General features: G+C 42.0%; 3 protein-coding genes across 3 annotated transcripts; all 3 read right to left on the reverse strand.

Annotated features, from left to right (window-relative positions):
- Positions 1-1,378: 1,378 nt before the first annotated feature.
- On the reverse strand, positions 1,379-6,513 carry LOC105906091 (transcription termination factor 1-like). Its single transcript, XM_031583443.1, has 9 exons — positions 5,752-6,513; positions 5,194-5,379; positions 4,904-4,982; positions 4,436-4,560; positions 3,765-3,972; positions 3,358-3,444; positions 2,705-2,770; positions 2,197-2,282; positions 1,379-1,927 (listed from the first exon to the last, which is right to left on the reverse strand). Exons 1-9 carry the CDS (start codon positions 6,404-6,406, stop codon positions 1,791-1,793), a joined length of 1,629 nt encoding a protein of 542 aa, XP_031439303.1. The 5' UTR covers positions 6,407-6,513; the 3' UTR covers positions 1,379-1,790.
- A 3,948-nt stretch (positions 6,514-10,461) lies between these two features.
- Positions 10,462-20,853, reverse strand: LOC105910998 (transcription termination factor 1-like). The gene is made up of 10 exons (XM_031583440.2): positions 20,769-20,853; positions 19,563-20,319; positions 17,977-18,162; positions 17,678-17,756; positions 17,234-17,358; positions 13,069-13,276; positions 12,691-12,777; positions 11,674-11,739; positions 11,196-11,281; positions 10,462-10,930 (listed from the first exon to the last, which is right to left on the reverse strand). Exons 2-10 carry the CDS (start codon positions 20,260-20,262, stop codon positions 10,794-10,796), a joined length of 1,674 nt encoding a protein of 557 aa, XP_031439300.1. The 5' UTR covers positions 20,263-20,319; positions 20,769-20,853; the 3' UTR covers positions 10,462-10,793.
- A 2,071-nt stretch (positions 20,854-22,924) lies between these two features.
- Positions 22,925-24,233, reverse strand: LOC122128517 (transcription termination factor 1-like). The gene is made up of 4 exons (XM_042710133.1): positions 24,222-24,233; positions 23,940-24,005; positions 23,573-23,658; positions 22,925-23,307 (listed from the first exon to the last, which is right to left on the reverse strand). Exons 2-4 carry the CDS (start codon positions 23,993-23,995, stop codon positions 23,174-23,176), a joined length of 276 nt encoding a protein of 91 aa, XP_042566067.1. The 5' UTR covers positions 23,996-24,005; positions 24,222-24,233; the 3' UTR covers positions 22,925-23,173.
- Between the last annotated feature and the right edge of the window lie 504 nt (positions 24,234-24,737).

Here is a 24,737-nt window from a genome sequence, read left to right on the forward strand (position 1 = left end):
ATAGTGAACATTAGACATACTCACATGAAATAAAACATCCACACAAAATAAGGTCCCTCACCAGAATCATGTCACAGTGATGGCTACTTCAAATAGAAACACCTTGGAAAGCAAATATCGTACCATGTTGAGTTAGTTTCTGTAACTCACTGTATGCTGCTTTAACAAATGCGGTCTGGATACTCAAAACGGCACAAGTTCTATGACGTACAATTGCAGATATGGTGCTCTAGCATTTAAGTGTGACAAATATGAAAAAATAGAAGAAATTGGGAAGGGGGCAAATACTTAGCACTGTATATATATATATATATAACACACGCATCAACACACACACACATATAAACATGACCCATATGCATAATCTATATAATTATATAATTACACGCATATCATATCAACATCCCATAATCCTCAGAGAAGGACATCTGCCCCTAGAGCCTCCAGCTCAACCAAGACACAGAAGCCCTTACAGCTCAACCAAGTGTTGTGTCTGATATGTAGGTCTGTGATGGAGAAAAACATTCCTCTTTTCTGATCCGAATAAAACTCTTTGTTCTTGGTGGTTCAGGAATAATCAGGGAAGGTTTATGCGGCCTTCAGTGGGCATGAGTGTAGATAGTTATCATGGTCACCCCTTCAGAGGGCATGACTGTAGATAGTTATCATGGTCACCCCTTCAGCGGGCATGACTGTAGATCGTTATCATGGTTACCCCTTCAGTGGGCATGACTGTAGATAGTCATCATGGTCACCCCTTCAGAGGGCATGAGTGTAGATAGTTATCATGGTTACCCCTTCGGTGGGCATGTAGTTATCATGGTCACCCCTTCAGTGGGCATGACTGTAGATAGTTATCATGGTCACCCCTTCAGTGGGCATGACCGTAGATAGTTATCTTGGTCACCCCTTCAGAGGGCATGAGTGTAGATAGTTATCATGGTCACCCCTAAGGCTCCCCACATATCCCTAGGCCCAGACTTGATACATATTCAAACAGAGTGCCCATAATGTAACTCATATCAATAGTGTCAATCATTTTGTAGTAGTATAGTAGTCTTAATAGCTTGTTATCATGAATATCCTAGAGTTTATACTGATTGTTAATATTCTACCCACACTGGTTATTATACTGATTGTTAATAGTCAAGTCACAGAAGCCCTTACAGCTCCAACAACTAATATGAGATTAGGGCAGAGGTTACATGCTTATATGACCGGCCCGATTGTGACAGACACAGTTTGGCCAGTCTGATGGCAAAGGGCTAACCGGTGATGACACTGATGAAGTAAAACTCTGGTGAAAAGGCCTGATGTCTTTCTCCACTGGTGACCAGAAGAAAATCCACATAAAACAAAATGGTCAACAGACACTGGGTTTAAAACTCCTTCATTTACTATTGAACTCAGTGCATAAAAATACATTTTACAAAAATACTAAAATACACCAGTTTCAGGAAATGTAAAAAAAAAATGACAAAGCTAATATTTTCTTCAATCATTTATAAATATCTGAACTTCTTTGGAAAAAGCCTGAGCAATTAAATGTTAATTCAGTCACTAGTGTTTCAAACTTCACACGGCCCCTAGTGAGGAGGTTAGGCGAGTGGGGTCAGGGTTGGGGTGTTTCAGAGGTTGGGGAAGATCTCTGACAGCTTGTAAGAGTGACTTGTCTCTCTGGTGATGAGTGGGTGTGGCGTTGGGGTGTTTCAGAGGTTGGGGAAGATCTCTGACAGCTTGGAAGAGTGACTTGTCTCTCTGGTGATGAGTGGGGGTGGCGTTGGGGTGTTTCAGAGGTTGGGGAAGATCTCTGACAGCTTGTAAGACTGTCGCAGCTCTGCGGGCTCATCATCATCATCATCCTTACAGCCCTTCAGGTCCTCCTCCAGCTTTGGCAGGGTCTTCTCATACAGGAAATCAATGATGTCTGCCATCAGAGACAGGGGGAGGGAGGGAGGTTGAAGAAGGGGACAGACAGAGAGACAATGCAGCAGAGGAAGAAGAGCAAGACAGAAGAAAGGAGAAGGTGGAGAAGCAGAGGAGAAGGGAAGAAGACAACAAATGTAAAGTTGTTGTTTTCGTGATGTAGTGCTTTTCTCAAACCCAAGGTCACTTTTGCATACTCCACCAGAAAACAGACAACAGTATTAGACATGACCGAGAGAGATACATGAACCAGCAGGGGTCAGTACTCACCACAGAAAGACTTTCTGTTCCAGTCTGGTATATAGGTCACCTTAAGCTGGTAGAACCTCTTTTGTAAGTAGTCAGGTGGGGTGTTGCTTCATAGAGAAATCACAGGAAACTTTCACTCAACATCACACTAACACACGACTCACTTAATATCATAGTAACACACGATTCACTCAAATATCACACAACTCACTCAAATATCATACTAACACACGATTCACTCAACATCACACTAACAAACGACTCACTTAATATCATAGTAACACACGATTCACTCAAATATCACACTAACACATCATTCACTCAAATTTCACTTAAATATCACACTAATACACTATTATTGTGTCTAACAGCCGGGTCAAAGACTAGTTTCAATGCCAACGCATATTTAAGGCCAATAGGCCAACCCATTTTGATTATGACCTTAGCAGGACAGGAAGTAACCAGCACTCAAGAACAGAAGCGTTGTACTTGTCAGTCTCCCATGTACTTGCTAACATGAGCCCCTTACCCAAAGAGATGAGTGAGGTCATCCCAGACAATGTCTCCAGATTCCTCCACAGCCATTTCATTGATCCTGGGCGGGGCACACAGAAACTGGGTTAACTTCAGAAATAAGGTGATCACAGGAGACTCTCACACAAGCGGGATCTCTTGAATGTCATCTGTATCTTCAGGTAACCAGATTAACAGTTTGAAACGTACGCTTTGATCAGCTGGATCTACAGGTAACCATAGTAACAGTCTAAAACGTAAGCTTTGATCAGCTGGATCTACAGGTAACCAGAGTAACAGTTTGAAACGTACGCTTTGATCAGCTGGATCTACAGGTAACCAGAGTAACAGTTTGAAACGTACGCTTTGATCAGCTGGATCTACAGGTAACCATAGTAACAGTCTAAAACGTAAGCTTTGATCAGCTGGATCTACAGGTAACCAGAGTAACAGTTTGAAACGTACGCTTTGATCAGCTGGATCTACAGGTAACCAGAGTAACAGTTTGAAACGTACGCTTTGATCAGCTGGATCTACAGGTAACCAGAGTAACAGTTTGAAACGTACGCTTTGATCAGCTGGATCTACAGGTAACCAGAGTAACAGTTTGAAACGTACGCTTTGATCAGCTGGATCTACAGGTAACCAGAGTAACAGTTTGAAACGTACGCTTTGATCAGCTGGATCTGCCCCTCTATGTTCTTCCTCCCGTGGATCTTTCCACCTGTCTTCATTTTACCCATCAGGTATTTCATCCTACACAACACAGGCAGGGAGAGCATCAACACGGTTTCTCTTAGCTCACAAAGGCAATGACACACACACACACACACACACACACACACACACACACACACACACACACACACACACACACACACACACACACACACACACACACACACACACACACACACACACACACACACACACGATCTGCATATGGTCTCTGTGTTGAAGGAAAACTGTTCCTTGGTAGTGTCGTCTATGTTCTCAGGAATTATTCAGCCTGTCAGAGCAAAATGTAACTGAACTGAAAATGTTTTGTGATCTGACTGTCACATGAGCTTTCTCACCACTTATCCCTGCACTGCATCCAGCTGCGAGTCTTGATCTGCTTGGCCACACGCCTCCAGGGCAGTTTCTTATACAAGTCCATTTTCTGGATGACCGCAGACCCGTCGCCGCCCTCTCCTCCAGGCTCAGCCCTCTTCAGCAGCTGCTGGTGTAAGCACGTCAGGAGGACCTTAAACTCGGCCTCTGACCATGGCCCATAAACCTCAGCTGAGGGACAGGAAGTGACAAAGCATAATACAAGACTGAGTCAGTATTCACAGACCTCATTCATCTGCATTAGTTTTAATGTCTACCTACCCTGTGTCTATCAGTTTATGTACTGTCCGTCTAGCTGGCCAATCACAAAATTAGCTTAAAGGTAAAGTCCATAATTCTGGAAAAAAGTTATTAATATTTAAGCTCAACCGCCAGCCGCATTTTACCCCTCCCTTTCAGCCTAAGCCTGAAGTAATGCATTGATTGTGGAGATGTTTTATGGCTGGAATTCACTGTTTGCCATTCACAAATTACTCTGTACGAACATCAGATTTATTTTCAGAGCAAACACTGAAAGGACAGCTAGAGGACCATGAGGAGCAATTAGCTGAAATTGACAAAAAGTGTATGGGATTAGAATCGCGGACTGAACCTTTAACACTATGGATGTTCTGGTGTGCATCTGATCACTCACACATCAAGCCAAAGCGACTCTGCACGGCTGAACAACTACGGCCCATCTTGTCTGCTATGGTCGTCCAGTTTGACCCATGCAGCGCATACAGTTCCTTCAAGACCTTGTTCTCATCTTCTGTAAACCTGCGGATGAGGGGCACAGAGTCATAACACTGATGAAACACCCCCAACATGATGCTGCTCATACACACACACACGCACTCACACAGAGTCATAACACTGATGAAACACCCCCAACCTGATGCTGCTCTCTCACACTTATACACGGACACAGAGTCATAACACTGATTAAACACCCCCAGCATGACGCTGCAGTTTCATAACAACCGGACACACACAAACACTGAAGCCCACTGTGCTGCTCACCTGGTGGGGGAACTTTAAAGTCACCTGAGGCCACATTAAAATGTTTGTCTGGGCACATTTCTTTATAAAGAGAACCCATTGTTGAGAAGCTTGTGTTTACCTCCCCAAGTAATTCTCCCTGTTGCAGAAGTTCCTGGCTCGTTTCATTATAGATATCCAGGAACGAGGGATCCCAGCGCCTGTTCAGGCACAGGAAAACATTCACTGCTGCACTGCAGGCTGGATTGTTGTACACCTCTAACTTCCAGTCACTTGATACAATTTGACAAGTCACATCTCAAAAAAAAATTTATGTCGGCATGACAGCAGTGGGCACACTCACTCGGCCTGTGTCACTCACTCACATGTCTCATACTCATACATGACATGACATCTGATATCTATACTCACATAAACTCCTGACGAAGTTGAACTTCCTCTTCAGCCTTCGGATGGTAACCATCTCATCTGGGAAGCGTTGGGGTCTAAAAAGCTTGAACTCGCTGCCGATCCCGGAAACGGCCAGGAAGTCCTTCACGTTCTGTTTAAGCTGCTTGTTCTCGGCCGCGGTGAGCCATCCTGTTCGCAGAGGGATCCCTGTGGCATGGTGGGGGCGGAGGGAAAGCAGTAAACACAAAAACCCTGGATCACATGACTAAAGTTTTCCCTCAAGTGGTCAGTGGTCCTTCAACTTCTCAAACACAGTCCACCCAAAAATCTCAATGATGATGGAGAACACATGAACCCAGGATGACATGTTTAACTCAGAATGTCATACCATACCAGAATCACTGAGAAAACGTCCTGGGCAACATATACATAACACTGCTGCAGGCCTCACATATTCCCTATGGCCTGAATGAAGATAAACTCCTTCCCCTCTGAAAATGCACACTTAATCAGCCTGTTTCACAGGGCACTGCAGGCTTTGGATACTCCCAATGGCTAAAATAAAGCTTGCTTACTCACCTTGCTTCTTGTATACCCTGAAGCGGGGCAGGTCGTACCTGATGACATTCTTCACTGTGTCGACGTGGCGAAACGTGAAGTGAGGCATGAACTCCAGGATCTCCTGCCGGATGGCATCGTCAATGTCCAGCACAGGCGCTTTAGGCACATCATCTGGGTGAAGCCGTGCGTCTGTGGGAGAGTGTGTGTCTGCAGCAGGCTGTGTGTGTGTCTTTCTGACCTTCGCCTTGCGCTTCACTCGTTTCTGGGGGACTGGTTCAAGGTTGGTTTGCACCGCTGTGAGTGCCGCCTCTGCTTCTGGGTTCTCTCCAGGACGGTCTGGCTCTTCAATTCTCATTTTCTTCTTCTTTTTCTTCACCTCTCTCTCCTGAGGAGCAGCAGCATCTGCAGCCTCCTGTGTCACACTTACGTTCTCTGCATCGTGTTTCATTTTCTTTTTGTTTTGCCCTTCTCTTGTGTCACACTGGCCCTCGACGGGTCCACAGTCATCTTTCTCACTCTTTGTTTTCTTCTTTTTGTGTTTATGTTTCTTGTGAGAGTCGACTCCCGTAGTGGTTGTCTCAGGAGGATTGTCGGGCTCCGGCACCGCCTCTAAAAGTTGCTTCTTGTTCTTCTTCTTCTTCTTTTTATGAAAGACCAGCTCTGCCTCCGTCATGGTCACCTCAAGTCGTTTTTTCCCCTCTAACAGCGTGAATAAAGGAACATGGAAATCCACGTGTCTTCACTGAATCTTTGTGCCACTTAAAACTGATCTGCAGTTTACTTCAAAATGTAGAGGAAGAGACATCTGATAACTTATTTCATAGTGATAATACATATATTAAATGAAAATTAAATTAGTAAAATTAATTAAATTAGTATTTAGATAACTTGAGGGTCCGAAACCACAACTGTATTTTCTCTTCCGAGCAAGATATGCTTGTTCAATGGCTGGGTATGTAATTTGAATGTAGCTAGCTAGCGAATGTTGAGACTAACGTTAAACTAGTTAGGAATTACAGACAGTAGTACAGACAGTAGTTAGGCATATGTTTTTCGCACACAATGTAAGCAACATTATACACTATGTAATCAACACTAGCATAGCCAGTGTGTTGTTAAATATATAAAGCATTGTTGTTTTGCTCCGACAACCTAAACAGACCAATACAACTTAACCCATGTGATTTTGTGTTTCTCGGCGATGACTCTGAATTGGCACATTTTCACAAAGATGTATCTTACCACCACCTCGTGGTCTGGAGTTGTACCTGGGGCAGATAGAATCAGAAGCAAGCAGATTCAAATCATCAGTCATCAGTGGTTCAGGCATGGGCGTCGCCACAATATAACTTGGGGGGGTCACGTCCCCCTCACTTTTTCGTTTGGACCCCCCCACATTTGCCATCAAAATTAGTGCATGGCTGGTCTACTAGCTGTAGATAGTCCAGCGTTCTTTCCATTGCTTCACAATCAAATCCGTTCCACTTTATCAGTAGAGGGAATACCCATAGCAATAGAAATCCACTCCGCGTTTTCCTGGTTTCCTACACATAGCCTAATCACGCACGCAGATATACTCTTTGAGCGAAGTGTCGCGCTAGCACCTGGTTTCAGACATCATCGATTGTTCCACAGAGATGGACAAAAGGAGGGGGGTTTTTTCGAGGAAGAGGAAAGTAAGTCAGAGTTGCCCAAGTTATCCTTTAGTGGCCAAAGCACCCTTATGAGACATTCTCTGGCTATAATAGCATTGTCACAAAGATCCTTCTGCAAACATTATGATTATAGCTAGATAAGCAAGATATTTACCTACAACTAGCACTAGGCAATACCATACTTTATTTACCCATTACAAGTGCAACAGCATTTGTTGATTTCTTAATCTTGGTCTGAAATATGTTGTGCTTTTGGCCGTGTTCAGACCTAGGCGTCTGTTTCGGGCAGAAAGCGATTACCAGGATGTTTTTTTCAAGTAGCTACAAAACAAATGCTGGTGGTTTTTTTTATTACCATAACAACCGTGAGCTAATATGGAGTTAACGTTAGCTAATATGCTAGTTTTTCTAACGACTTTTTAAATATTTTGCTCTCATTAAATGGAGAATAAAGTGCCAAAGTTGTCAGTGTCAGTCCTCTGTGTATTACACCAAAACATTATCCTGGCTATCACCAGACCAAGCTCAATCTTATTTTAGATGGCAGATCGGGCTGGGTTTACCCAGTCTACCAGAACATAATAGTAGTCAGTAATTGCAGACCATGCCGACTCCAATGGGGGAAAAAAAAAAGGGAGAGAGATCAGTTTCTATCTAAAAACATGGTAAATGCACCAGAATGCAGGAAATTGCGTCTACATATTTCAAAATGTTCTGGGGGAGAACCCCTAGACCCCCCGCCAAAAGATGTCCCCCCCCCCCCCCCCCCCCCCCAATCTCAAAATGCTGCTGACGCCCTTGGTCCTCTGTGATGTTCCTCCTCTTTGTTGCCCTCTTTTCTGTCCAAAACTTCATTTGGACATTTCCGTTCTCCCCAGAGATCTTTTAATTCTCCCCCTGATTTGTGACAAGTTGTCTCCTGGTAACTGAGACAACTTCACCCAAACTCTCTAGTTGTCATCTCTAATCATAGAAACATATTCATGTAAATACTCAAAACAAGTTTTATTAAATAAAATGACATGCAATAGTTTTACTTTGGAAGTGGAAAAGTGGGAAATGTGTGCTCTCCTCAGTTTAGTCCCATTGATTAAAGTTAAAAAGGATGTTGACTCAACAGGGGTCATCATACAATCTAGCTCGTGATTTGGATCCGCTCCAAAATTGAAAGGGTTCTCTGGTATATCTCTGGTATGTCCAGTCCACCTCCTCCAGGTAACCACTTGTGTCCTGGAACCATCTATAATTGTGTATAGGGGGATTGGATGCACCAAGGCAAATCAATGTGACGGGACTGCCCATTACAAAGCGGGAGGTGTTCAGTGACACAGACAGATTCTTTGGTCCATCTGAAAGAAGACAGAGACAGATGGAAGATTGAAAGAAGAAATGAAAACGAATGATACATTTCCACAAGAGAAATTGACAGATTGACAGCAAATAACTCTACAAACTTTACAAAAAATGATGACTATAATTATGACCATACAGCATTATGTGCATCTCTGTTATCGGTTCAGGTCGATTTTGAAATAAACAGCAAATTAGCCATTAGGTTTCCGAGAGATAAAACTCACATATTTGCAGAATTAAAAATAGGTAGGCCTACACACAGGAATAATTTCACTTGAGAACACCTAGCAAGATGGAGAAGTATTCTCGGATCTTATCTTATCATTGAAGTTGTATCATTTTTCTTACCGTTGACTTTTATCAAAACATTTTCCGGAAAAGTTACTTTCTCGTCTCCCCACTCCAGTCTGAAGAATATTTGTCCTCATAATCTTTGAAGGAGCACAGGATGAAGATGCAGGAGCCATGGGTTGTTTCCAAAGTTGGGGGCATATTGACAGAGTAGTCTGAACATGACACAGCTGTGGCCAAAAGATGTAACAAAGAGACAGAACCTGTATTGACTTGATACACTTCATGTTTCACATGTTCAATAGATAATATATTGCAGACAATGGAGATGAAGCAAACTGTGTATTATAGTGAACATTAGACACTCACATGAAATAAAACATCCACACAAAATAAGGTCCCTCACCAGAATCATGTCACAGTGATGGCTACTTCAAATATAGAAACACCTTGGAAAGCAAATATCGTACCATGTTGAGTTTGTTTCTGTAATTCACTGTATGCCCATTTTTAGCATCAAACCATTGACTGTCATCCAGATAACCCTTACTTTATCTTCAAACCATTGAATGCTGTAAAATCAGACAAACATCAATGTAACAGTACAAGTATACAGTACTATTGTGTGGAGACAGAGTTTCCCAGAAAGATACTGGTTTTGCTGAGAGGCAGAGACAGTAGAGCATCCACTTCCTCTTCTAAAGAAACTGCCCCCTGAAAGACACACTGCTAAAGGGTATAGAGGTCTTAGCCCAATGTCCCCCAAATGAAAGACTGGAACCGTTATTAAAGTGTCAACTGGGTTGTTGGTGGTGTTTGCAAGGTTTTTGCTGCTTTAACAAATGAGGACTGGATACTCAAAACACTAAAGTTCTAAGATATGGGGCATGACTGTAGATAGTTATCATGGTCACCCCTTCAGAGGGCATGAGTGTAGATAGTTATCATGGTCACCCCTTCAGAGGGCATGACTGTAGATAGTTATCTTGGTCACCCCTCAGTCACCCAACATATCCCTAGGCCCAGACTTGATACATATTCAAACAGAGTGCCCATAATGTAACTCATATCAATAGTGTCAATCATTTTGTAGTAGTAGAGTAGTCTTAATAGCTTGCTATCATGAATATCCTAGTGTTTATACTGATTGTTAATATTCTACCCACACTGGTTATTATACTGATTGTTAATAGTCAAGCCACAGAAGCCCTTACAGCTCCAACAACTAATATGAGATTAGGGCAGAGGTTACATGCTTATATGACCGGCCCGATTGTGACAGACACAGGTTGGCCAGTCTGATGGCAAAGGGCTAACCGGTGATGACACTCTGTGATGAAGTAAAACTCTGGTGAAAAGGCCTAATGTATTTCACCACTGGTGACCAGAAGAAAATCCACATAAAACAAAATGGTCAACAGACACTGGGTTTAAAACTCCTTGATTTACTATTGAACTCAGTGCATAAAAATGAATTTTACAAAAATACTAAAATACACCAGTTCCAGGAAATGTAAAAAAAAAAATGACAAAGCTAATATTTTCTTCAATCATTTACAAATATCTGAACTTCTTTGGAAAAGGCCTGAGCAATTAAATGTTAATTCAGTCACTAGTGTTTCAAACTTCACACGGCCCCTAGTGAGGCGGTTAGGCGAGTGGGGTCAGGGTTGGGGTGTTTCAGAGGTTGGGGAAGATCTCTGACAGCTTGGAAGAGTGACTTGTCTCTCTGGTGATGAGTGGGGGTGGCGTTGGGGTGTTTCAGAGGTTGGGGAAGATCTCTGACAGCTTGTAAGACTGTCGCTGTTCTGCGGGCTCATCATCATCATCATCCTTACAGCCCTTCAGGTCCTCCTCCAGCTTTGGCAGGGTCTTCTCATACAGGAAATCAATGATGTCTGCCATCAGGGAGGGAGGGAGGGAGGTTGAAGAAGGGGACAGACAGAGAGACAATGCGGCAGAGGAAGAAGAGCAAGACAGAAGAAAGGAGAAGGTGGAGAAGCAGAGGAGAAGGGAAGAAGAAAACAAATGTGAAGTTGTTGTTTTCATGATGTAGTGCTTTTCTCAAACCCAAGGTCACTTTTGCATACTCCACCAGAAAACAGACAACAGTATTAGACATGACCGAGAGAGATACATGAACCAGCAGGGGTCAGTAATTACCACAGAAAGACTTTCTGTTCCAGTCTGGTATATAGGTCACCTTCAGCTGGTGGAACTTCATTTGTAAGTAGACAGGTGGGGTGTTGCTTCATAGAGAAATCACAGGAAACTTTCATTCAACATCACACTAACACACAACTCCCTCAATATCATACTGACACACAATTCACTCAATATCACACAAACACACAATTCACTCAATATCACACTGACAAACGATTCACTCAATATCACACTAACACACAATTCACTCAAATATCACACTAACAAACAATTCACTCAAATATCACACTAACAAACAATTAACTCAAATATCACAGCCGGGTCAAAGACTAGTTTCAATGCAAACGCATATTTAGGGCCAATAGGCAAACCCATATTGATTATGACCTTAGCAGGACAGGAAGTAACCAGCACTCAAGAACAGAAGCGTTGTACTTGTCAGTCTCCCATGTACTTGCTAACATGAGCCCCTTACCCAAAGAGATGAGTGAGGTCATCCCACACGATGTCTGAAGATTCCTCCACAGCCATTTCATTGATCCTGGGTGGGGCACACAGAAACTGGGTTAACTTCAGAAATAAGGTGATCACAGGAGACTCTCACACAAGCGGGATCTCTTGAATGTCCAGACGGAAGTATTTGAATAGAAAATGCCATCTGGAGTATTACTCAAAGCAGCTGTTTCGAAAACAGAGTAAAGACACCTGAAGCTTGAGAAGTGAGGCTTAAGGAAGTGTCTATTTGGATTACTATGGTTACCTGTCTTTGCCTACCAGACAGAGGCAAGGAGGGCGAGACAGAAGACCAGGACAAGAAGGCAGACAGGTAACCATAGTAACAGTCTAAAACGTACACTTTGATCAGCTGGATCTACAGGTAACCAGAGTAACAGTTTGAAACGTACGCTTTGATCAGCTGGATCTGAAGGGACCGGCATAGGTCATAAGAATATGCCATAGTCAATAATTCAATGATATTATACCTAGTTATAATTGTTACTTTTATTTGGATTTAACTAGCATGTAAACTTTCCTTGGTGAATATACTTTGGGCTGACCTGGGGAGTGAGGTGTGATATTAGACTCTCACCTTCCCCCCCAGGTCGAGACAAAGAACCCTGCATGCATGGCCCATTTGAATAGACGGTAACACCCCTTAGATATCAGTGTATTTAACAGACTGTTCCTCAAGGAATAAGTCAGATATACTGAGGTGAAGTTCTGTGAGGGAGGATGGATCCTCAGTCTCTGTCTCACAGTGGTCGGCCGCCATTCTTCAAGAATAAACCTGAATCGTGACTGATCAAACCTAAGACTGAATCTTCAATATATGGTATAAATTATATTCCATCAGATCTACAGGTAACCAGAGTAACAGTTTGAAACGTACGCTTTGATCAGCTGGATCTACATGTAACCAGAGTAACAGTTTGAAACGTACGCTTTGATCAGCTGGATCTACATGTAACCAGAGTAACAGTTTGAAACGTACGCTTTGATCAGCTGGATCTGCCCCTCTATGTTCTTCCTCCCGTGGATCTTTCCACCAGTCTTCATTTTACCCTTCAGGTAATTCATCCTACACAACACAGGCAGGGAGAGCATCAACACGGTTTCTCTTAGCTCACAAAGGCAAGGACACACACACACACACACACACACACAGACACACACACACACACACACACACACAGGTCAAAGCTGTGTCAGACAGAAGCAGGATCTGCATATGGTCTTTGTGTTGAAGGAAAACTGTTCCTAGCCAGTGTCGTTTATGTTCTCATGGATTATTCAGCCTGTCACAGAAAAATGTACCTGAACTGAACATGTTTTGTGTGCAATGTAATGTGACTGTCACATGAGCTCTCACCACTTGTGCTGGCACTTCAACCAGCTGCGAGTCTTGACCTGCTTGGCAACACGCATCCAGGCCAGATTCTTATACAAGTCCATCTTTTGGATGACCGCAGACCCGTCGCCACCCTCTCCTCCAGGCTCAGCCCTCTTCAGCAGCTGCTGGTGTAAGCACGTCAGGAGGACCTTCAACTCTGCCTCTGACCATGGCCCATGGTTCTCACCTGAGGGACAGGAAGTGAAAAAGCATAAAACAAGACTGGGTCAGTATTCACACACCTCATTCGTCTGCATTAGTTTTAATTAGTGCTGTCAGTTAAACGCGTTATTACAGTTTTTCTCGATTGATTACACACAAAAACTGGAACTTATAACACAATGACCACAACATGTAACTCATGTGCCAACTCCCTAAACCAATTCTGCTCAACTATAAGCACAATTATCTGCTTTAGACACAGATTTCAATTGTTAGCCACACTTTCTTCAAAACACAACACACAATTATCTGCTTTAAACACAGATTTCAATTGTTAACCACACTTTCTTCAAAACACTAAACACCATCCTCTCTACTTTGCACACTTCATCAATGCCAAAACCTCCTTGTTTTCAGACAGAATACATTGCTATTCAAATGGCAAAACTTCCATTTCCAAGGCTGTTGTGCAATTTGAAATCAAAGCTTTAGCAATATGATGGCCACAGGTTAGCTCCTGGTTTGGAGAACAATTGATGGCAACATTGAAGTGAGAGGTGATCAGAAAGGCAGAGAAGTGAGAGGAAGAGGAGGAAGAGGAAGAGGATGAAGAGAAAAAACAAGAAGGAGAGCCATTATCTCTGATGAGATTCGGGGCCACTGTGGTCAACCATGTGGTCAACCATGGTTTGACCATGCAGGAGGCTGGCCAGAGGGTTCAACCAAACATAAGCCGCTTCTCAGTTGCATCCATTCTCCGGACATTCAGATGAGGGAATAGGTAAGAAACACTACTATGACAGGAAAACACTAGTTTGAATGCCTTATCAGGAGCATATGTAGCCCAGACAACAAAGTGTTAATGCCATAGAACTTTCGGAACCCCGTCCACCAATCAGAGCTGCGCTCAGTCATTGCCGTGGCAACCAAATCTGACCCAACACAGATAGACAGGCAGTTGACACCCAACACAGACAGACACTGGCAGTTGAACGCGTGAACAGGTAAATAATTATTATGAACCCTTTTAATTTAAATAATTGAATAAGATAAACATTAGAATAATTTAAACATTATTGATTTGATATAGAACCCAAGAGAAGACAACAAAACCTGACCGGAGAATGCTGAACATAAGAGCCTGAATATTGATGAAATAATTACGAAATATTGATACAAATAACTCAACGCTAACGGTAACGGTAATGGAATGCTAGCTTCGGTGAGTTCTTTTGACCGTTAGAGAAATACTAAGCTAGGTAACCAAACGTAATATTAAATTTTAGCATACCTCCCCGTAATAGTTACGTAGACCAACTGGAATCAAACGTACTTGTTTTGTTTCTTTAATTTGTTGATTTCAGTCAAATGAGAGATGCATAATTGTTTCTGGCCTGTAAATTTACAGGTCAGGTTTTATGAAATGGATAAAGAATGATGGCGAGCTACCCATAAAGATTACCAGGATCGGAACCCTACCACTTTCCCTTTTCCCTCATTTCACAGTGGTAGGACACCTTTGACTTGACTGACTTTGACTTACATGAATCCTTTAATTTCTGACGAGCCAATACTTTGAACCCTGGATTGTTTTAATGTACTTTGAACACTTTGAATATTTTGAATGTACTTTGATACACTGTATATATAACTGAACTTGAACAAATACTTCGAATGTACTTTCAACACTGTGATTGTTTTTAATCAAATTGGAATTGATATTTTATTAATTATTTAGGTCATTGTATAACTGTATGTAATATAATTGTATAGATTTAGTTAGATAAGGGTGCACCCGGATAAGGTTTAGGAAACATCTGATATTGTTATTCCTTGCACTGCACTTTGCACAATTTATTTATTTCAATCTATTTATTTTAATTATTGTTATTTATATCATATATGTATATATCCATTCAACCGTATTACAGTTTTTCTCGAATGCTAACACACATTTTTTGAAAGCATGCCTCGTTTCCTCAAAACTCTAAACACAAATCCCAAAACCACTCACACAAAATGCAAAACCCTTTATACATCCTGCAAAAGGCAACTTTGCTTTCAAAACAGTGTTATGTCACCTCAAAAGGGTACTTTGTTTTCTAATGACAAATACAGCCCATTATATGAGTAGACATTCTAAGCATCGATTGAACACTGATGTGCTCAATGGAAAACACTACTATGAAATGGGAATACACCAGTATGAAGGCCTTATCAGGAACATTATGTTACTATACGCTTACTCCTGTAGTAAAATATAACTGTATAATGTTTTTACGCAAATATAAAACAACACACAAATATACAGTAACAACTAAAATATTTCTTTATTTTTTCCAAAAGTGCTGTAGCCTATACATCACAGCAAACACAAATGAATGTGTAAATGATTTGCACAGAACAAACAATAGGATATAGGCCAGTACAGTCAACAAAAAAAAGAAAGAAAAATGTAAAATAAAAAAGGACAAAAAACTACTGCATCCTGTTCTAGCTCAAGACAATATTGACAATGTGCTATCAGAAATAGACCTACACAGTGTTGTGAATGTTGTTGCATTTTGTGTGAGTGTGATTTGTGTTTAGAGTTTTGAGAAAACAAGGCATGCTTCATGTGTGTAAGCAATCGAGAAAAACTGTAACATTGGATAGGATTGCAATACAGTACAGTAATGTGTCAGTGCTGATAGGACGCAATCAGTTGTGGAAATGTATATGACTTGCACATAGTCATAGCATAACTGTTTGACTGTCGGAGTTTCTGACAAAAGGCACCCTGTACACCTGCTTTATTCTCAAGGTGTGTTGTAAAATTACGTAAACAAATACAAAGTGCAACCATTGATGACCAAGACATATTCCTAAACATCAATACAGTGAGCCTAGCCACAGTGGACTGTGTTCTAAGGCGGAACACCTTGAGAATGGAGCAGGTGTATAGGGTGCCTTTTGTCAGAAACTCAAACAATCAGTTAGAGTCAAACAATTATGCTATGACTATGTGCAAGTAAGTCATAAACTGATTGCGTCCTATCAGCACTGACACATTACTGTACTTTATTGTAATCCATCCAATGTTATTTTCAAGTGTTTCACAACACTGTGTAGGTCTATTTCTGATACAACATTTTACATTTTTCTTTCTTTTTTTGTTGACTGTACTGGCCTATATCCTATTGTTTGTTCTGTGCAAATCATTTACACAATCAGTTGTGTTTGCTGTGATGTATAGGCTACAGCACTTTTGGTAAAAATAAAGAAATACTTTAGTTGCTACTGTATATTTGTGTGTTATATTTGAGTAAAAACATTATACAGTTACAATATTTTACAAGAGGAGAAAGCGTCCAGTAACACTGGACATGAAAAGGCATAATGCTCCTGATAAGGCCTTCATACTGGTGTTTTCCCATTTCATAGTAGTGTTTTCCATTGAGCACATCAGTGTTCAATCAATGCTTAGAATGTCTACTCATATAATGATCTGTGTTTGTCATTTGAAAACAAAATACCCTTGAGGTGACATAACACTGTTTTGAAAGCAAGGTAGCATTTTGCAGGAGATATAAAGGGTTTTGCATTTTGTGTGAGTGGTTTAGGGATTTGTGTTTAGAGTTTTGAGAAAACGAGGCATGCTTTCAAAAAATATGTGTAAGCAATCGAGAAAAACTGTAACGGCGTTAACGCAAACTAATATTTAAGCTAAACCGCCTGTCACATTATACCCCTCCCTTCCAGCCTAACCCTGAAGCAATGCATTGATTGCCTGGAAATGTTTTATGGCTGGAATTCACTGTTTGTTTGCCATTTACAAATTACTCTGTACAAACATCAGATTTCTTTTCAGAGCAAACACTGAAAGGACAGCTATTGGACCATGAGGAGCAATTAGCTGAAATTGACAAAAAGTGTATGGGATTAGAATCACGGACTGAACCTTTAACACTCTGGATGTTCTGGTGTGCATTTGATCACTCACACATCTGGCCAAAGCGACCCTTCACGGCTTCACAACTGCGGCCCATCTTGTCTGATATGGTCGTCCAGTTTGACCCATGCAGCGAATACAGTTCCTTCAAGACCTTGTTCTCATCTTCTGTAAACCTGCGGATGAAGGACACACAGTCATAACACTGATGAAACACCCCCAACATGATGCTGCTCTCACACACACACACACACACACAGAGTCATAACACTGATGAAACACCCCCAACCTGATGCTGCTCTCACACACACACACAGTCATAACACTGATGAAACACCCCCAACATGATGCTGCTTTCACACACACACACACACTGAGCCCCACTGTGCTGCTCACCTGGTGGGGGAACTTTAAGTCACCTGAGGCCACATTAAAATGTCTGTCTGGGCACATTTCTTTATAAAGATAACCCGTTGTTGAGAAGTTTGTGTTTACCTCCCCATGTAATTCTCCCTGTTGCAAAACCTCATGGCTCGGTTGTGTATATTATGCCAGGAACGAGGGATCCCAGCGCCTGTTCAGGCACAAGACACCATTCACTGCTGCATTGCAGGCTGGACTGTTGTACACCTTTAACTTCCAGTCACTTGATACAATTTGACAAGTCACATCTCCAAAAAATATTAATGTAAGCATGACGGCAGTGGGCACACTCACCGAACAAACTCGGCCTGTGTCACTCACTCACATGTCTCATACTCATACATGACATGACATCTGATATCTATACTCACATAAACACCTGAGGAAGTTGAACTTCCTCTTCAGCCTTTGGATGGTAACCTTCTCATCTGGGAAGCGTTGGGGTCTAAAAAGCTTGAACTCGGTGTCGATCCCGGAAACGTCCAGGAAGTCCTTTACGTTCTGTTTCAGCTGCTTGTTCTCGGCCGCGGTGAACCGCCCTGTTCGCAGAGGGATCCCTGTGGCATGGTGGGGGCGGAGGGAAAGCAGTAAACACAAAAACCCTGGATCACATGACTGAAGTTTTCCCTCAAGTGGTCAGTGGTCCTTCAACTTCTCAAACACTGTCCACCCAAAAAGCTAAATGATGGAGAACACATGAATCCAGGATGACATGTTTAACTCAGAATGTCATACCATACCATATAGGGGTGTAAATCTCTCATGACAAAGACGATCCGAATCTCGATACATTTGCACGATACAAGAAAAGATGCATGTTGATAAAAAGGTTTCAGTACGATTCGATGCAGTTCAATAATTGAAAACACTGAGTTGTCAGGAAACAATGGACCTCATTCTCGAACATTTTCTTAAGTGTCTTATTAAATATCTTCTTACCAACCTCAGAAAAGATCTCCGCTGGATTCATGAACACCTGGAAATGTGTTCTTAATAGAAAACGCTTTCTCATGCACCTGAACTTGCATACAGAAACGCCCCGCCAGCTCCTTATAAGGGCATGCTATTCAATCATTTCAAAGCAAGCACCGGTAAACCCAGACCGAATTTCACCAGGGAAGAGGTGGAGGTACTGTTGCAGAATTCAGAATTTAGACATAGTGTCCATTCTATTCCACTATGTCTATATCCACGCGATTGAGTTTAGTGCTTATTTATTTATTCACTGCCATTTGCAATGTTCATATAGTGCTTTTATTTATGTTAGGACATCACGATGGCTCGGTCTCGGAATCATGACTATAAATGTTAAACATAATTATTAATGATACAAATATTCTCCTATTTATTATTATTATAATAATTATTTAAATCCGAGGATGTCTGTAGAAACACGCAATCAACAACGATTTATCTTCCTTGGCTAAAGTAGCATAGCATAGTCAATTGAAATGAATGGGGTAGCTAGCATAGCATTGGCCATTGAAATGACTAGTGTAGCTAGTTGTAATCTGTCATTCTCTCCAGGTCTTGGCGTTATTTGTGAGAATACAGCCTGATTGGTTTATGCTATGCGGGCTTTGGCCAATGACAGGCTGTCATTGTTCTGACTGAGATCAAATGCAACAGGTCAGCGAGTGTTTTGGAGAGACAAACGCTTGTGAACCAATTCATAACTTCACGCATCGATGTAGTCGTATCTTACACACTAAAAACGGATATCGATACGTATTGGTTATTTTTTACACCCCTAATACCATACCAGAATCATGCAACTATGCATTGAGAAAACGTCCTGGGCAACATATACATAACACTGCTGCAGGCCTCACATATTCCCAATGCCTGAATGAAGATAAACTCCTTCCCCCCAAAATGCAAACTTAATCACCCTGTTTCACAGGGCACTGCAGGCTTTGGATACTCCCAATGGCTAAAATAAAGCTTGCTTACTCACCTTGCTTCTTGTATACCCTGAAGCGGGGCAGGTCGTACCTGATGACATTCTTAACCATGACGGTGCTGTGAAACGTGAAGTGAGGCAGGAACTCCAGGATCTCCTGCCGGATGGCATCGTCAACGCCCAGCACAGGCGCTTCAGGCACATCATCTGGGTGAAACCGTGTGTCTGTGGGAGAGTGTGTGTCTGCAGCAGGCTGTGTGTGTGTCTTTCTGACCTTCACCTTGCGCTTCACTCGTTTCTGGGGGACTGGTTCAAGGTTGGTTTGCACCGCTGTGAGTGCCGCCTCTGCTTCTGAGTTCTCTCCAGGACGGTCTGGCTCTTCAATTCTCCTTTTCTTCTTCTTTTTCTTCACCTCTCTCTCCTGAGCAGCAGCAGCATCTGCAGCCTCTTGTGTCACACTTACGTTCTCTGCATCGTGTTTCATTTTCTTTTTGTTTTGCCCTTCTCTTGTGTCACACTGGCCCTCGGGTCTACAGTCATCTTTCTCACTCTTTGTTTTCTTCTTTTTGTGTTTATGTTTCTTATGAGAGTCGACTTCCGTAGTGGTTGTCTCAGGAGGATTGCCGGGGTCCGTCACCGCCTCTAAAAGTTGCTTCTTGTTCTTGTTCTTCTTTTTATGAAAGACCAGCTCTGCCTCCGTCATGGTCACCTCAAGTCGTTTTTTCCCCCTATAACAGCGTGAATAAAGGAACATGGAAATCCCCGTGTCTTCGCTGAATCTTTGTGCCACTTAAAACTGATCTGCAGTTTACTTCAAAATGTAGAGGAAGAGACATCTGAGAACATATTTCATAGTGATAATACATATATTAAATGAAAATTAAATTAGTTAAATTAGTATTTAGATGAAATGCTAACTTGAGGGTCCGAAACCACAACTGTATTTTCTCCTCCAAGCAAGATATGCTTGTTCAATGGCTGGGTATGTAATTTGAATGTAGCTAGCTAGCGAATGTTTAGACTAACGTTAAACTAGTTAGGAATTACAGACAGTAGTACGGCATATGTTTTTCGCACACAATGTAAGCAACATTATACACTATGTAATCAAAACTAGCATAGCCAGTGTGTTGTTAAATATATAAAGCATTGTTGTTTTGCTCCGACAACCCAAACAGACCAATACAACTTAATCCATGTGATTTTGTGTTTCTCGGCGATGACTCTGAATTGGCACATTTTCACAAAGATGTATCTTACCACCACCTCGTGGTCTGGAGTTGTACCTGGGGCAGATAGAATCAGAAGCAAGCAGATTCAAATCATCAGTCATCAGTGGTTCAGACATATGTCTATGGTTTAGACACTTTAGTACCATTTCAGCAATGTAACAAAGTAAACGTGGGATATCAATTGAAGTAAAGGTAGACGACCATGGACACTGGCTGGTAGCTGTAATTCATTTTAACGACTCACATTTGATAATCCACTACAGCAGGGGTACTCAATAGGCGGACCCCGGTCCAGATCCGGACCCAGACGCAATCAAATGTGGACCGAAGCCAAAATCAAAATTTTAATTTAAATCATGATCCAAGCGAGTTTTCATTGTTGCGTGATTTCGTGCTATATATTTTTGTCCTATTCGATGTGGTTTCTATCTTCCGTGTCCAATCTAGAGGTCCAATCAGGAGCTGTAATAATAACATCACTATGACAACTCACTCACTCAATGTTGGCCGCGAGCTCTGTGGGTCACGCAGGTTGTGTGTGTCAATGGCAACAATGCTGGCAGATAGATATGTGAACGGTATTTTTTTCTCAGCAAACGAAAATCATGGCGTGCTTTAAACCCGACAAAAAGAGAAAAGTTGATTCCAAAAATCGCGAATTTAAGACAGAGTGGACTGACAAGTATGCATTTGTGCTGCCTGTGGGGAGCACAAAACCGATGTGTTTAATCTGTAACGAGACGGTTGCCCTTGTCAAAAGTGGTAACGTGAAACGTCACTATGAAACAAAGCATGCACACTTCGAACAAAAATACTCTGAGGTAAGGGGCAGAAAAATAAACCATCTGCAATCATACCAAGCAACATGCAGTGTAATAGTTAGATCAGCCACACAACAAGAGCGTGCATACCTCAACATACATCAGAATCAGAATCATGTTTATTGGCCAAGTACATTTTCATATACAAGGAATTTTTTCTGGCTTTAGTTGCTCTCAATGTACTTAAACTGAAAATATGCAGTATAACACAACAGTTTAGGATAGAGATACTGTTGTGAGTCTGCCTTTTCAACCATGAATATGGTGAAAAACAAATACAGGAGCACACCCAATGAACACTTACATCAGTGCCTCCGCCTGGCCGTCACACCTTTTATGCCCAAGTTTAAACCACAAAAAAGTGTCACCTTTCACACAAATAAGGCCAGACCACATAACCTTTTGTGCATACGGTAGTTTGAACGTTTTTGTTGGAGTTATGTTTTTGGATTTTGACCGTCACTGTTCCGGACCCTGGACTGAATGGACATTTGGCGAGTGGACCTTTTGGGTTTCTAATTGAGTACCCCTGCTCTAGGGCCTCCAGCTCAACCAAGACACAGAAGCCCTTACAGCTCAACCAAGTGTTGTGTCTGATATGTAGGTCTGTGATGGAGAAAAACATTAATCTTTTTTGATCCGAATAAAACTCTTTGTTCTTGGTGGTTCAGGAATAATCAGGGAAGGTTTTTGCGGCCTTCAGCGGGCATGACTGTAGATAGTTATCATGGTCACCCCTTCAGAGGGCATGACTGTAGATAGTTATCATGGTCACCCCTTCAGAGGGCATGAGTGTAGATAGTTATCATGGTCACCCCTTCAGAGGGCATGACTGTAGATAGTTATCATCGTCACCCCTTCAGAGGGCATGACTGTAGATAGTCATCATGGTCACCCCTTCAGTGGGCATGAGTGTAGATAGTTATCATGGTCACCCCTAAGGCTCCCCACATATCCCTAGGCCCAGACTTGATACATATTCAAACAGAGTGCCCATAATGTAACTCATATCAATAGTGTCAATCATTTTGTAGTAGTATAGTAGTCTTAATAACTTGTTATGAATATCCTAGTGTTTATACTGATTGTTAATATTCTACCCACACTGGTTATTATACTGATTGGTAATAGTCAAGCCACAGAAGCCCTTACAGCTCCAACAACTAATATGAGATTAGTGCAGAGGTTACATGCTTATATGACCGGCCCGATTGTGACAGACACAGGTTGGCCAGTCTGATGGCAAAGGGCTAACCGGTGATGACACTGATGAAGTAAAACTCTGGTGAAAAGGCCTGATGTCTTTCTCCACTGGTGACCAGAAGAAAATCCACATAAAACAAAATGGTCAACAGACACTGGGTTTAAAACTCCTTGATTTACTATTGAACTCAGTGCATAAAAATACATTTTACAAAAATACTAAAATACACCAGTTTCAGGAAATGTAAAAAAAAATTACAAAGCTAATATTTTCTTCAATCATTTACAAATATCTGAACTTCTTTGGAAAAGGCCTGAGCAATGAAATGTTAATTCAGTCACTAGTGTTTCAAACTTCACACGGCCCCTAGTGAGGAGGTTAGGCGAGTGGGGTCAGGGTTGGGGTGTTTCAGAGGTTGGGGAAGATCTCTGACATCTTGTAAGACTGTCGCAGCTCTGCAGGCTCATCATCAGCATCCTTACAGCCCTTCAGGTCCTCCTCCAGCTTTGGCAGGGTCTTCTCATACAGGAAATCAATGATGTCTGCCATCAGAGACAGAGAGAGGGAGGTTGAAGAAGGGGACAGACAGAGAGACAATGCAGCAGAGGAAGAAGAGCAAGACAGAAGAAAGGAGAAGGTGGAGAAGCAGAGGAGAAGGGAAGAAGACAACAAATGTAAAATTGTTGTTTTCGTGATGTAGTGCTTTTCTCAAACCCAAGGTCACTTTTGCATACTCCGCCAGAAAACAGACAACAGTATTAGACATGACCGAGAGAGATACATGAACCAGCAGGGGTCAGTACTCACCACAGAAAGACTTTCTGTTCCAGTCTGGTATATAAGTCACCTTCAGCTGGTAGAACTTCTTTTGTAAGTAGTCAGGTGGGGTGTTGCTTCATAGAGAAATCACAGGAAACTTTCACTCAACATCACACTAACACACGACTCACTTAATATCATAGTAACACACGATTCACTGAAATATCACACTAATACACTATTCTTGTGTCTAACAGCCGGGTCAAACAGTAGTTTCAATGCCAACGCATATTTAAGGCCAATAGGCCAACCCATATTGATTATGACCTTAGCAGGACAGGAAGTAACCAGCATTCAAGAACAGAAGCGTTGTACTTGTCAGTCTCCCATGTACTTGCTAACATGAGCCCCTTACCCAAAGAGATGAGTGAGGTCATCCCACACGATGTCTCCAGATTCCTCCACAGCCATTTCATTGATCCTGGGCGGGGCACACAGAAACTGGGTTAACTTCAGAAATAATAAATCACAGGAGACTCTCACACAAGCGGGATCTCTTGAATGTCCAGACGGAGGTATTTGAATCTGGAGTATTACTCAAAGCAGCTGTTTCGATAACAGAGTGAAGTTAGAGACACGTGAAGACACTTTGATCAGCTGGATCTACAGGTAACCAGAGTAACAGTTTGAAACGTACGCTTTGATCAGCTGGATCTACAGGTAACCAGAGTAACAGTTTGAAACATACGCTTTGATCAGCTGGATCTACAGGTAACCAGAGTAACAGTTTGAAACGTACGCTTTGATCAGCTGGATCTACAGGTAACCAGAGTAACAGTTTGAAACGTACGCTTTGATCAGCTGGATCTACAGGTAACCAGAGTAACAGTTTGAAACGTACGCTTTGATCAGCTGGATCTACAGGTAACCAGAGTAACAGTTTGAAACGTACGCTTTGATCAGCTGGATCTGCCCCTCTATGCTCTTCCTCCCTTGGATCTTTCCACCAGTCTTCATTTTACCCTTCAGGTAAGTCATCCTACACAACACAGGCAGGGAGAGCATCAACACGGTTTCTCTTAGCTCACAAAGGCAAGGACACACACAGGTCAAAGCTGTGTCAGACAGAAGCAGGATCTGCATATGGTCTCTGTGTTGAAGGAAAACTGTTCCTTGCCAGTGTCGTCTATGTTCTCATGGATTATTCAGCCTG

The sequence above is a fragment of the Clupea harengus genome, chromosome 16, assembly GCF_900700415.2.
Source record: "Clupea harengus chromosome 16, Ch_v2.0.2, whole genome shotgun sequence".
Classification (NCBI taxonomy): Eukaryota; Metazoa; Chordata; class Actinopteri; order Clupeiformes; family Clupeidae; genus Clupea; species Clupea harengus.